This window comes from Capra hircus, chromosome 19 (assembly GCF_001704415.2).
Source record: "Capra hircus breed San Clemente chromosome 19, ASM170441v1, whole genome shotgun sequence".
In the NCBI taxonomy this organism is placed as follows: Eukaryota; Metazoa; Chordata; class Mammalia; order Artiodactyla; family Bovidae; genus Capra; species Capra hircus.
The window spans coordinates 13,787,151-13,800,172 of NC_030826.1; the positions used below are offsets into that span (position 1 = coordinate 13,787,151).

General features: G+C 41.4%; 1 protein-coding gene across 2 annotated transcripts in view; it reads right to left on the bottom strand.

Moving 5' to 3' along the window:
• HEATR6 (HEAT repeat containing 6) overlaps positions 1–12,337 on the bottom strand; it is a 33,584-nt gene extending 21,247 nt beyond the window's left edge. The window contains exons 1-7 of one of the 2 annotated variants that reach the window (XM_005693164.3): positions 12,118–12,337; positions 9,983–10,090; positions 5,230–5,370; positions 4,627–4,742; positions 3,683–3,797; positions 2,106–2,207; positions 934–1,071 (exon numbers count right to left, since the gene is read on the bottom strand). In XM_005693164.3, coding sequence (XP_005693221.2) covers positions 934–1,071; positions 2,106–2,207; positions 3,683–3,797; positions 4,627–4,742; positions 5,230–5,370; positions 9,983–10,090; positions 12,118–12,336 — 939 coding nt within the window. In that variant the 5' untranslated portion in view covers position 12,337. Of the gene's footprint in view, positions 1–933; positions 1,072–2,105; positions 2,208–3,682; positions 3,798–4,626; positions 4,743–5,229; positions 5,371–9,974; positions 10,091–12,117 lie in introns of those variants that run through there. The other variant, XM_013971803.2, reaches the window with a different exon arrangement.

A 13,022-nucleotide genomic window follows, 5' to 3' on the forward strand; every position in this document is an offset into this window, starting at 1 on the left:
TCTAAGATAAAAACCCAACCTCCTCAGCACACAGTTGAAGACCCTTACGATTTGGCCTCTGCTACATATCTGCCCCACCTTCCCCTCTGCACACCTGACACTCTAGCCCACTGGTTAATAACTAGGCTGCATGCATTCACACTCCCCATGGTGGTTACCCATTGCTCTCTTAGGAAAAAACACTCGCCTTCCTTCTCTGTACTTGCTCCTGAGGCTCAGGTGAGCCACTGTATCTTTTAAAAAAGCACTCCTTACTCGTCTGTTGGTTGCCCTGAATGTGCCCCTAGAATACCCTGTGGATATTCTGATCAAAGAAATCATAAGACTGCAATATGGTTGTTTATTTATCCACCTTCACCTTCTCCCTCAAATTCCTAAAACCAGAGTCAATGTTCCTAATGCTTAGCACAATGTCTGGGATGTTATAGGTGCTCAGTAAATGTTGAGTAAGTCAGTGAGTGAAATAATGTCTAATTATAAGCATTTCTCAGGTAATATACTTTCACGTGCAACACCTAGGCCGTGTATCTGTACGGTTCTCCAACAGAAACATGAGGGAAATGGCAGCTGTCTGGAAAGACCGAGAAATCTGACAGGGGCAACAGGGGCCTATAATGTTTTGCAGCCAGCCTTTTTTAGAGAAAACGTCTGCTGAGCTGTGGTCTGGAGCATTTGAGGGGTGACAATGATGGGTATCAAGTGAATGCCCATTTTTATAGCTGTTATACTGCCTGAACCACTTAGAAGTATTAAGATGCTCTAACTGGTATTTTTAGCCAGCTGATGAATTTAAACTTACTTTGCTAAAAATCCTAAGCTGAAATAAAATTCAAGGTGAGCCTTGGCACAGCAGTGATGCAAATCATAGAAAACACATAGAGCAAGCAATTAAAAACAGTCCATAGCTTAAACCTAAATAGACATTAAGTGTACCACAGCTGGGCGAGAAGTGCTGGACTCTGACTGCTGTGGCTGGATGGGCGGCCGTCCATCGTACTGAGGAAGCGGAGTGGGGTACAACACAGTGGGCATCTCGATGTTTAGTCCAGGGAGTCCATGGAACATGGATTTCTAATAAAGATTAAGGAGACACACACACAAAATGAATCATAAAATAAGGTTATTCACCATATTCTGAATCACACAGATGAACAGACTGATGTTTAAAAGCTTTACAAAGAAAACTAAAATGGGATAGAAAATAGATACCCTGAAGGTTTAGAGCTTAAAGAGGAGTTTAATCTCATCTAGTCCAGAGAGATCTGGTTTGGCTAGGTTTAACTTTATTTACTTATTATTTTTGCTTATTAATTTAAAAAATTTATCCAATAAGCTTTACCTAATTATTTTATCTGTGATTTAAAAACTCATCTCTCATACCCATATCCAAATCTAGCTCTCTATGTATATTTGGAAGCAGGGAAGATGGCACAGGAAAAAAATCAAAATTTCAGTCATGATAAAGCTAAGTTATCATACGTGGCTTTGATCTAAGACCACCACAAAGTTCTTACTATTTCCCAGTTGAAACAAAGACAGCTGGATCCTCAGAGAGGCTGACCTGACTTTCCCACTGACTGGCAGGCTCAGAAGCCAAACAATGACAGCCTAATACACATGTCGTTTTTTTGGGCAGCACCTCATCACATGTGGAATCCTAAGTTTCCCAGCCAGGAATGGGATTTGGGCCCCCTCCATTGGAAATGTGGGGTCTTAACTGCTCTACTGCCAGGGAAGTCCCCCTAATGATACACATCTTGACTGGCCTGCCTACTACATGGGAGCTAAAAGCAAGGAGAATATCTGGTTCTTCTTCCAAGTCCAAACAGATTCAAGATAATCTAAAATAATCTCAGATCATACCTCATTAACTAGTCCTGATAAAATTTTAGAATTTTGATAACTCTACTAAAGCAAGATTTACTCTTTTCAGTTCTTAGTTTTAAATATGTTTGAAAATGAACATTTTATTCTTCTCTCTTAAAATATGATATTCTAAAGCTAGCCTTGGAGTAAAGAGGTAAGGCAGTCCTTATGCCTGAGGTGTAAACAGGAAAGACACTAACCACAGTGAGGACCTGGGGTTTAAAGAGGCAATGCCTTACCTTCAGCACAGCTAGGAGAGCTCCCAGTTCATCAGTCTGTGTCAGTTTCATCTTCCCACCATTTAGGAGAGACTGTATACCTTTTAAGGCATTTTGCAACAACTAGGGGGAGAAGAGAAAAAGTTAAAAAGTAAATGAAATTTGTCTGTTCAGGGATCAACTTTCTAGCAGTTTGTAGGATGGAAAAGAAAAGGCCTTTAAGTGACTAAAAAAAAACCACAAACTTTAGATGTGGGACAGGGAGAGAAAAGCAAAGATGAGGATCCAGCGAACAGAGCTGATGATCGACTACCAATTATTTTCTAGAAGAACAGAGTGCTTTTATTGAGTACGAGTAGTCTTTTTGTACATGTTCCTAAGCCAGCATATACTAATGGTGAGCAAGAAAAACAAAAAAAAGATGTCTAATGGGAAGAATATGATAGGAATAAAAATATGGCGGCAGAGATCAGAAACAGGAAATCTCTTTTATCATATGGTAACCACAGGAGCTATCTTTTTTTTTTTTTTTAAATTACAGCACTTTTAAAAGCAAAGGAATGCATGTGGGAACAGGATTCTGGAGGGCAATTCTGATCAGGATTAACTTTTTGGCCAGTAATCTCATTTATAGGATTTTGTACTTAAGGAAAACTCTCTACAGGGAGAGGATATGAACTGTAGCCTTGTTTAAAGTAGTAAAAATGCTGAAAAAAACTTTCATTTCCATCAGTTAGGACAATGATTATTTAAGAAGCTAATTCTCTGCTACATATGAAACTTAACAATAACAGCAAGCACTTTCCCAAGCATTTTAAATGCTTTTAGATCATATACACCTCATAAGACCTCTACAAGGTAGTTATAACCTTTCTCCCATTCTCCCATGTGAAGAACACATAGGCTTAAGATCTTGCCAAGGTCTCCCAGCCATAGCAGCTGCAAAGCATGAGGTACATCAACAGGTACTAAAAAGATGTTCAAGATGTAGTAACTTTAAAAAGGAGAGTTGTAAAACCGCACACTAAATATGATCCCATTTAAAAATTTAAAATATGCCCACTTTTTAGCAATATAGAAAAAAAACCCTGGGGTCATGGAAAACAAATTGCTCCCAGTAGTTTTATCTAAGTAGACTTTATATAAGACATTTTCACCATCTTTGATCTATAATTTTTGAAAAGTGTTACTGAATTTAAATCACATTAATAAACTATCATCTTTGCATCAGATTTTTAAAAAAATAAATAAAATACTGCAGATTTTGTTGAAATCCATCCCTTTCCCTTCCATCTAAAAGACAGTCACTAGTCTGATACTGTATAGCTTTTAAAGTCAGGAGTGGAAAAGTAGTTTTAAGAACTTAGACTTGCAAAACAAAACACAATGGCAAAACAAAACAAACAAAAACAATTTCTTGTGATTTAAATCTGAAAGATGACTTCAGTCTTTTTAGGTTATAAACATTCCTCTTATGCATGGATCTTTAGACAAAACTAATACAGCAACCAAATTAAACTCTTAATAGCAGCTTTCATTCCACTGCTGCTTCTAGACACATCGGTAACCATCATAAGATTAGAGGTAGTCTCACCCACCATGCAGTATGTGATGTCATCCATGTCAGATGATTTTGGAGACTGTAAAGTGGTCAAGAAAACTTGGAAGCAGATATTTTGGTAGCGCTCCTCCAAGTACGGCTGTCCGGGCACACTAAAACACACACAGAGAAAGCAACTCAAAATGCAGTTGCCTTTGAAATAGGGCTTGCAAAAGAGTAACAGTACCAATGACTAATAGAATTGGGATATATCCTGAATCAAACTGTATCACAGAAGATTATGAGCTCTGGTTAACTACTGCTGTGGACAGGCACAAGGCTGGAAGGAACAGGAAGAAGAATGGTTTCCACAGGGAAACGTTACAGAAGCTGGTAGGGCAACAAGTATGCAGAAAGAGAAATCTTTTTTATTCTGCTTTTTGGTTCTTAGAGGGAAATAATACAGATGTCCAGGTAGAATCACACCGCTGGACCTGCCTCCTGAGCCACTGGACAATACGGCAATGTGGAGACAAGATATTACACGTCAGTTCAAGCTTGGGTTGCTCACTTTCTATTGCATGAATCCAGAACTGGGCAGCTGGTATTGCTTCTGTTTTCTTTGAATAAATTGGCCATGACAGATACATCTCACCAAAGCTTAAATGTGTATGAATATATCCTTCTAAAAGACTTAATATGGTTACAATTTATACCAACAGAAAAACAAAACCTCAACACACTGCACATATTATCACTTTCACCATATTTTAGAAATAAGGCCCTAGTCTATTTTTTCCTTTACTTCTTTATGAGCTTTCTTTACAAGCAATGTTAAAATTAAACAACATAAGATGATCTTATTAGCAAAGAGCATGAGAAATGCAACATAGATTATTTTTCTAAGTTGGCTCTGGCTTCAGACAGATTGAACCACCTACAAAGGGCCCATGAAAGGCCCTATCTTATCACAGGTTGGGAAATCTGATTGAATCCACATACCTGAGACATAAGTTTGCCATACAATGCACTGCAGCTCTCCTAACTTCAGGGTCCGACTGAGCCAAGTCGCTCAACTTCATCAAGAGTCCACTCTTGCCAAGCAAGTCTGGAAGGTACTAAAACAAAATCACAGCCAATGTTGGTCGAAGGAAAGTTGCTAGAAAAATATTATTTTTTAAACAGATTTATTTTCTTTTTCAACTAAAGGAAATTTAAATACCAAAAGACTAGTTGCTAGGTAAATCCTTCAGATAGGCATACAAAAATATGACAAGTAACATCAGTAAGGATCAGTACTCTCAGCCAGGCCTGCTGCTGAAGCTCTCTCGTCTTGGCTTGGCTGAATAGATGAAAGGTAATGATAATAACGATTGATATGTACCAAGTCCCAAGCACTTTACAAGTGAGACTTCACCCTCAGGGGAACTATTTTACACATGAGGAAACAAGGTTCAGAGTGACTGAGTAAGGGTACACATTACTTTGAGTGACTGACTCAAGGTTACACATTTAAGTAATGGCAGGAGAGAAATCTGAACACATGCCTGCGGGTTTAGAGCCTATGCTCCCAACCTTTCAAAGGAAAGACAGAACACAGTTTACCTTTTGACACTTTGAGCCATTGCAGTAAACCAGGGCTGCCAGAGCTTGGAGAATCTGCATGTGTGTCCAGGAACTGCACTGCTGAATAGCAGAAATAGTATACGCCAACAGAAAATCCAGGTTCTGCTCGTCAACAATCACCTATCGAGAGAAAAAAATATATATGATCTAACTTTTAAAAGAACATTCCTTTTCAGACATGAACGCTCACCTGAATCAAGCTGTGTGAGAGAGCATGCCTGTGTCCATATTTTCTTTTTTGTGAAAAAGATCAGCTTTAGAGACCTTGAAAGTCTGATCGAGAGAACCTTCTCCTTGCCCCAGTGCCTGCTCCATTCTTCCCCTTTATTCCTTCCACTCCAAATAGAACCTGGCAAAGTCCTTGTAACTTTTTCTTGAACCAGACAGTGGCAGTTGTAACTACACAGATCTTAAGTCCCGATCCACTGAAAAGAAATTTTTTTAAATTTTGTTTAATTTTTAAAAAATTTTTACAATGTTGTATTGGTTTCAACTATGTTTCTTTATACCTGGTAAATGCTTGACAAACACACTGTGACAAATATGCCTGCTAAATAGCTATTATGTTTCTGCTATGACGTGGGGAATATAACAGGAAGAAATGGCATATTCCTGTCCTTAGGGAGTTTATGATTTTATTGGATAAAGTACACTAATACAAGTATCAATTCATGGACAGCTGAAATAAACTGTCTTCAAATGCCAGAAACTTGTTCAGGGCTGTGGGTGCCATGTGTGATCAGGAACTTTTCTAACTGTTAGTGTTAAAAAGATGATATAGCTAAGAATGTAGGCTTCCTAGATGGTGCTGCTGCTGCTGCTGCTAAGTTGCTTCAGTCATGTCCGACTCTCTGCGACCCCATAGACGGCAGCCCACCAGGTTCCCTCGTCCCTGGGATTCTCCAGGCAAGAACAGGTGGTGCTAGTGGTAAAGAAACCAACTGCCAATGCAAGAGATACAAGAGACGCAGGTCTGATCCCTGGGTTGGGAAGATCCCCCGGAGGAGGAAATGGCAAGCTGCTCCAGAATTCTTGTCTGGAGAATCCCACAGACAGAGAAGCCTGGCAGGCTATAATCCATAGGGTCACAGTCCATATAGTCGGACATGACTGAAGTGGCTTATTAGCACACATAGCTAAGGATAGTCAACATTCAGATGCCACCACATTAGTCTGAAAAATTCTAAATTTTAAACCATCTTATTTCATTTAGGAAGTCACATGTAGCAGACACAGTTGGCCACCTGCAGAATTCCACCTCCTCTTTCCTCGCTGGCAGAGGACTGATCTTATTTGGATGTCCACCTTTCCCACATGAGACCTGAAGGTAAATCCCAATTCTGCTAAGACAGTGGTTTTCCATCAGTGGCGATTTTGTCCCCCAGGGAACACCTGCCAATGTCTGTAGACACTTTTGACTGTCACAGCTGGAGGGATGCTACTGGCATCTGGTGAGTAGAGGCCAGGATACCACTAAACATCTTCCAATGCATAGGACAATCTCTCATAACACAGATTTATCCAATCCAAAATATCAACAGTGCTGAAGATGAGAAACCCTGACAGAAGGGTTGAGCTGCATACTGTTAATAATTTAGGGAGCAGAAGTCCTCCAAGTGATTCTAATGAACAGTCAAGGTTGAAATCCCTGGTTTAAGCCATTCACGGTAATTCCATTCCCTGATTAGATTGCAACAGAGGGGTCCTAATACCACCTAGGTCTCTCCAGCCTGGTATCAGGAAAAATCTCCTGGAGAGTCAGGGGGGTAAGTGTCCTCATTCTTAAATAAAAAAGACAGAAAATAAATAGTTATTTTGCTTCTGCTGGGTGTTGTTTACTTATTTTCCATGGGATTCCTAGATTTTAGGCATCTTATGATTGTGAGAGATGTTAGCTCAGGACAACCCATCTAGCATGGCAAAATGGAAAGATGCCAGAAAGCCTCTTAATTATTCAGTTCAGTTCAGTTCAGTCACTCAGTCGTGTCCGACTCTTTGTGACCCCATGAATCGCAGCACGCCAGGCCTCCCTGTCCATCACCAACTCCCGGAGTTCACTCAGACTCACGTCCATCAAGTCAGTGATGCCATCCAGCCATCTCATCCTCTGTCGTCCCCTTCTCCTCCTGCCCTCAATCCCTCCCAGCATCAGGGTCTTTCCAAATGAGTCAGCTCTTCGCATGAGGTGGCCAAAGTACTGGAGTTTCAGCTTTACCATAATTCCCTCCAAAGAAATCCCAGGGCTGATCTCCTTCAGAATGGACTGGTTGGATCTCCTTGCAATCCAAGGGACTCTCAAGAGTCTTCTCCAACACCGCAGTTCAAAAGCATCAATTCTTTGGTGCTCAGCTTTCTTCACAGTCCAACTCTCACATCCATACATGACCACTGGAAAAACCATAGCCTTGACTAGACGGACCTTTCTTGGCAAAGTAATATGTCTGCTTTTAAATATGCTATCTAGGTTGGTCGTAACTTTTCTTCCAAGGAGTAAGCGTCTTTTAATTTCATGGCTGCAGTCACCACCTGCAGTGATTTTGGAGCCCAAAAAAATAAAGTCTGACTCTGTTTCCACTGTTTCCCCATCTATTTCCCATGAAGTGATGGGACCAAATGCCATGATCTTCGTTTTCTTAATGTTGAGCTTTAAGCCAACTTTTTCACTCTCCACTTTCATTTTCATCAGGAAGCTTTTTAGTTCCTCTTCACTTTTTGCCATAAGGGTGGTGTCATCTGCATATCTGAGGTTACTGATATTTCTCCCGGCAATCTTGATTCTAGCTTGTGCTTCTTCTAGCCAAGCGTTTCTCATGATGTACTCTGCAGAGAAGTTAAATAAGCAGGGTGACAATATACAGCCTTGACGTACTCCTTTTCCTATTTGGAACCAGTCTGTTGTTCCATGTCCAGTTATAAAGTGTTGCTTCCTGACCTGCAAACAGGTTTCTCAAGAGGCAGGTCAACTGATCTGGTATTCCCATCTCTTTCAGAATTTTCCACAGTTTATTGTGATCCACACAGTCAAAGGCTTTGGCACAGTCAATAAAGCAGAAATAGATGTTTTTCTGGAACTCCCTTGCTGTTTCCATGATCCAGTAGATGTTGGCAATTTGATCTCTGGTTCCTCTGTCTTTTCTAAAACCAGCTTGAACATCTGGGAGTTCACGGTTCACATATTGCTGAAACCTGGCTTGGAGAATTTTGAGCATTACTTTACTAGCATGTGAGATGAGTGCAATTGTTTGGTAGTTTGAGCATTCTTTGGCATTGCCTTTCTTTGAGATTGGAATGAAAACTGACCTTTTCCAGTCCTGTGGCCACTGCTGAGTTTTCCAAATTTGCTGGCATATTGAGTGCAGCACTTTCACAGCATCATCTTTCAGGATTTGAAAGAGCTCAACTGGAATTCCATCACCTCCAGTAGCTTTATTCGTAGTGATGCTTTCTAAGGCCCACTTGACTTCACATTCCAGGATGTCTGGCTCTAGGTGAGTGATCACACCATTGTGATTATCTGGGTTGTGAAGATCTTTTTTGTATAGTTCTTCTGTGTATTCTTGCCATCTCTTCTTAGTATCGTCTGCTTCTGTTAGGTCCATACCATTTCTGTCCTTTATTGAGCCCATCTTTGCATGAAATGTTTCCTTGGTGTCTCTAATTTTCTTGAAGAGATCACTAGTCTTTCCCATTCTGTTGTTTTCCTCTATTTCTTTGCATTGATCGCTGAGGAAGGCTTTCTTATCTCTTCTTGCTATTCTTTGGAACTCTCCATTCAGATGTTTAAATCTTTCCTTTTCTCCTTTGCTTTTCACTTCTCTTCTTTTCACAGCTATTTGTAGGGCCTCCTGAGACAGCCATTTTGCTTTTTTCCATTTCTTTTCCATGGGGATGGGCATGATCCCTGTCTCGTGTACAATGTCATGAACCTCATTCCATAGTTCATCAGGCATTCTATCTATCAGATCTAGTCCCTTAAATCTATTTCTCACTTCCACTGTATAATCATAAGGGATCTGATTTAGGTCATACCTGAATGGTCTAGTGGTTTTCCCTACTTTCTTCAATTTCAGTCTTAATTATTAAGTGACCTTAAAGCTGTATTCCTTGGGACGTGTGATGTAAGATAATTAAAAAAAATTATTTAGCTATTCTGGGTTGTCTCTTCTGTTTCTTGCAACCAGAAGCACCTCAGATTACATAATGTTAGTTGATAAGTTTTGTGCTAACTACATTCAGATACTCATGTAGTAGTTTACAGTAACAGCCTCAATTTTTGACCTGTTCCTAAAAAAGATACCAGGGATCTTTTTATCTAGGGCCCCACCCCCGCTAAGCAACTTCTTAGGTTAGATGACAAAAATGGTAGCTGTAGGAGAGGGAAAAAAATATTGATAGGAAAAAAGGCTGGGGATATTTCAATTTATTCTTAGATATACCTTTAGTCAAATATTAATACATTTTTCCTGAAAAATTGTAAGGTCTGGGGGCTTGAATATATTGGTTTCCTAAAACAGACAGACAGGAATCCCTCTGATGGACAAATTGGCAGAAATTTTTTTTTTTGGTCAGTTATATTTGTTTTGATATAATTCTTAGTAAGGCAATTGTTTCTCATATTTGCACAGCTTTTGAAAAGACCAGCCTATCATTCCTACCCCAGGTTAGTATCTCACAGATAGTTAGCTATTCTCAAAATTCATGATCTGAATTCTAAAGTTACCTACATGATTACCTGTAACGTGTTAAGTAAATGGTGGATAAGCTGAGACAGTTTGCTGACAAGATGATTCTGATTAAGAGGCACGAGTCGGCATGCCTGGACAAGAAGAGTACTGACATCCTACAAAAAACAAACAAACAAAAGACAATGAAAAGGTGCTACACCTATTTAGTCAAAGGAAGACCCGCCCCCAACAGCCAAATGAGAACTAAAAGTGAACATTCACACTCAAAATGAGTTAAGATGAGATTTGAGGCAGAGAGTGGGATGACAGCATAAAAACAGCAGGCACTAAAAAAGGAAAAGAATCAGTGATTTTTATACAGGCAAGGACTCCACAGAATCTCTACATATGCAGAGACAGTACAAATAAATAACCTAAGAAAGGAGTCCAAAATATAACAGCACACATCCAAATTAAAAATACCAAAGGTAAGCAAACCAAATTTGCAATGCCACTGGGAAAACCAGAAATGACATTTGCATGAATTTAATGCAGTTAGAAAATCTTTTTTTTTTTTTTTTTAAAAAGAGGAAACTATCTGGAGATCACACCATTCATTCATCTCTTGATGTTTACTGAACTAAAAGGCTCTGAGCACCTGCTTTGTGCCAGGTCTCTGGGCTCCAAACGTGAACATATTCCTGAACCTCAAAGAGCTCACAATCTAGTGAGGGAGACAGAAATACTGCTCACAAATAATTAAAGTGAATTGGTGCTGAAAGAATTAACTGCAAATTCTATGGGGAAACAGTAATTAGGGAAGTCCTGTATAGACAATTTTGAAACAGAACCTAGAATGATCTGAAGGATGAGTACAACGGCCAGCCAAGGCCCTAAAGACAATGCAAGCAAAGGGAATGGAATGGGCAGGTCTGGAACAAACAGGTACCTGCCTGAGGAACAGCAAGTTTCAAATGACTGCACACAAGGCACAAAAGCAAGAGTGAAAGAAGACTGGAAAGGCACAAATTATACAAACAAAGCAAAAGTCTCCCACTCCTCCCTTAATTCCACTCTGCTCCCTGGTGACACAAACTATTACTGCATTGTAAACTCTCCCATACATTGTTTTGAACTTTTTGTATCTATAAATGTATATGTATTATCAAGCCTTCCCCACCCTATACTGGTCTCATACTGTAACTTTGCTTTGGCCAGTTACCAATATGCACTGAAGATCTTCCCTGGTCAGAGTTTTACTGACATAGCTTTCCCACTAAAGAAAAGACCACTCCCACAGGAGAGCAAATAACCGTTTGCAGAAGGGCTGCAAACAATAAGAGGAGACTGGTGAACAGGCCAGGAGAGTCATCTTGCCTAAGGCATTGGCAATGCAAATAGAGAGGAGGGGATGGAACTGAGAAATATTTCCTAGATAGAGTCTGAAGAATCCAGGTTGGAAGGATCTGGAAGGAAGGGTGAAGAACCAGTGTCTGCACCTGTGTCCTATGTGTCTGGGCACACTCTATGTGTTTGTATGCGTTGGGGCATGCGACAGATTGGGGATGGAGTGGGTGTATGGGGATAATGAACCAATTTCTGAGAACTGTCAAGTTTGAGATGCCTGTGAGCGCCAGAAGACAGCTTATGACTGGGTTTACAGAATTTAGTAAGTAAGTCGTATCCAAGGCCTGATGCGGGGGAATAATATATATGAAAAGTACTTCTAAACAGGCAGAGAGGGTGGAACTAGCATGGAGGAAAAGAAAATGGCCAGAACTCTGAGACTTAGTTCTCATTCTAGTTCTGCCTTTTGAGTGGACCCTTGTAAGCGTCCGTATGTTTATCAATAAAATAGACCCAATAACATCCAAGGTTCCCAAATCCCTGGAACTGTGCACGCTGAAGTGAAGACCGTGGTAGTAGGGAACTTTATACACACAGAGTTCCGGATGCGGGGAGCGGAGGGACGGGAAAGCGGCACCAGAGATGACACCTGCGATGTTATCAGAGCAGTCAGCAAGCTGGAATTTTAAAGAGCGACTTTACCAGGCACCGCAGTGTCATCCAGAAAGAGGAGGCTAGAGACTGTACCACGGTCGAAGGGGGCAAACAAGCCTATGACTAAGCCCTGTGAAGCAAGGGTAGGAAAAGGCCACAGGCAGAGCTCCCTGAAAGGCGGGGCCCAGGCCAGCGGGCCTACCTCAGGGGCCACGCCGCTGCCCTCGCTGTAGGTCTCGGAGATGAGCTGGTCGAAGAGCAAGTGGATCTCCGTGCGGCCGGAACTGCTGTCATCCGGGCGAAGGGCGCAGAGCCTGGCCGACAAACAGCGAAACCCACGCCCCTGCTCGAAGGGTGGCTCCCCCGGCGTCTCCGGCGGCGGCCCGCCTGGCAGGGAACCCACGACTTGCGCCGCCGCCATCTTTCCTACGTAGGCCAACAGACAAACACTTCCGGGGCAGCCCCCCGCCTTCACGCGCCCGTTCCGGAAATGCCTGTTTCGGATCGGAACCTGAGGTGGGAGGGTTTCTGAGACTGCCGGCTCCTCCCTTGGGCTAGTACTTTGTGAAAGCGTATCGGAAATTCTCTGGGAGACTGTTTCGGCGCCCGCCTCTTGAACCCTGGCTAAAAAGCGAGGACTGTTATTTGTGTCCCTACCCCCCCGGAAGGTATGTTATTGGGTGGGGCTGACATTCCCGTTTAGTACTAAGCGTTTCAGATTTGGCCTAGGATTGCAGAGGGGCCGCTGTGGCTAGGAGTGGCGGAAACTACTGGTTCGACATTCTTCTCTTCTTACATCGTATTGGAGCCCCTAATTTTTTTCTCCAGACACAAAAGCACTCTGAATTAAGACTGTGTTCCCCAGTCTTCTTTGCAGCTGACCGTGAATCCTGTAGATCTTAAAGCAGCCTCACCACACAAAAGTAATCTGGGAGTTCAAACTGAACCATGTAAAGTGTAACTTGCCTAAGGGTGACCTGGTTGAGATTGGACGCCCCAAGATTTCCTGAAACGTTGAAAGGAAGAAAAAGAAAATAGCCATTTAAAAAGAGGCGAACAAAATAAATAAACATTTAAAAGCGGTGAACAGTTTTCAGTCACCGGACA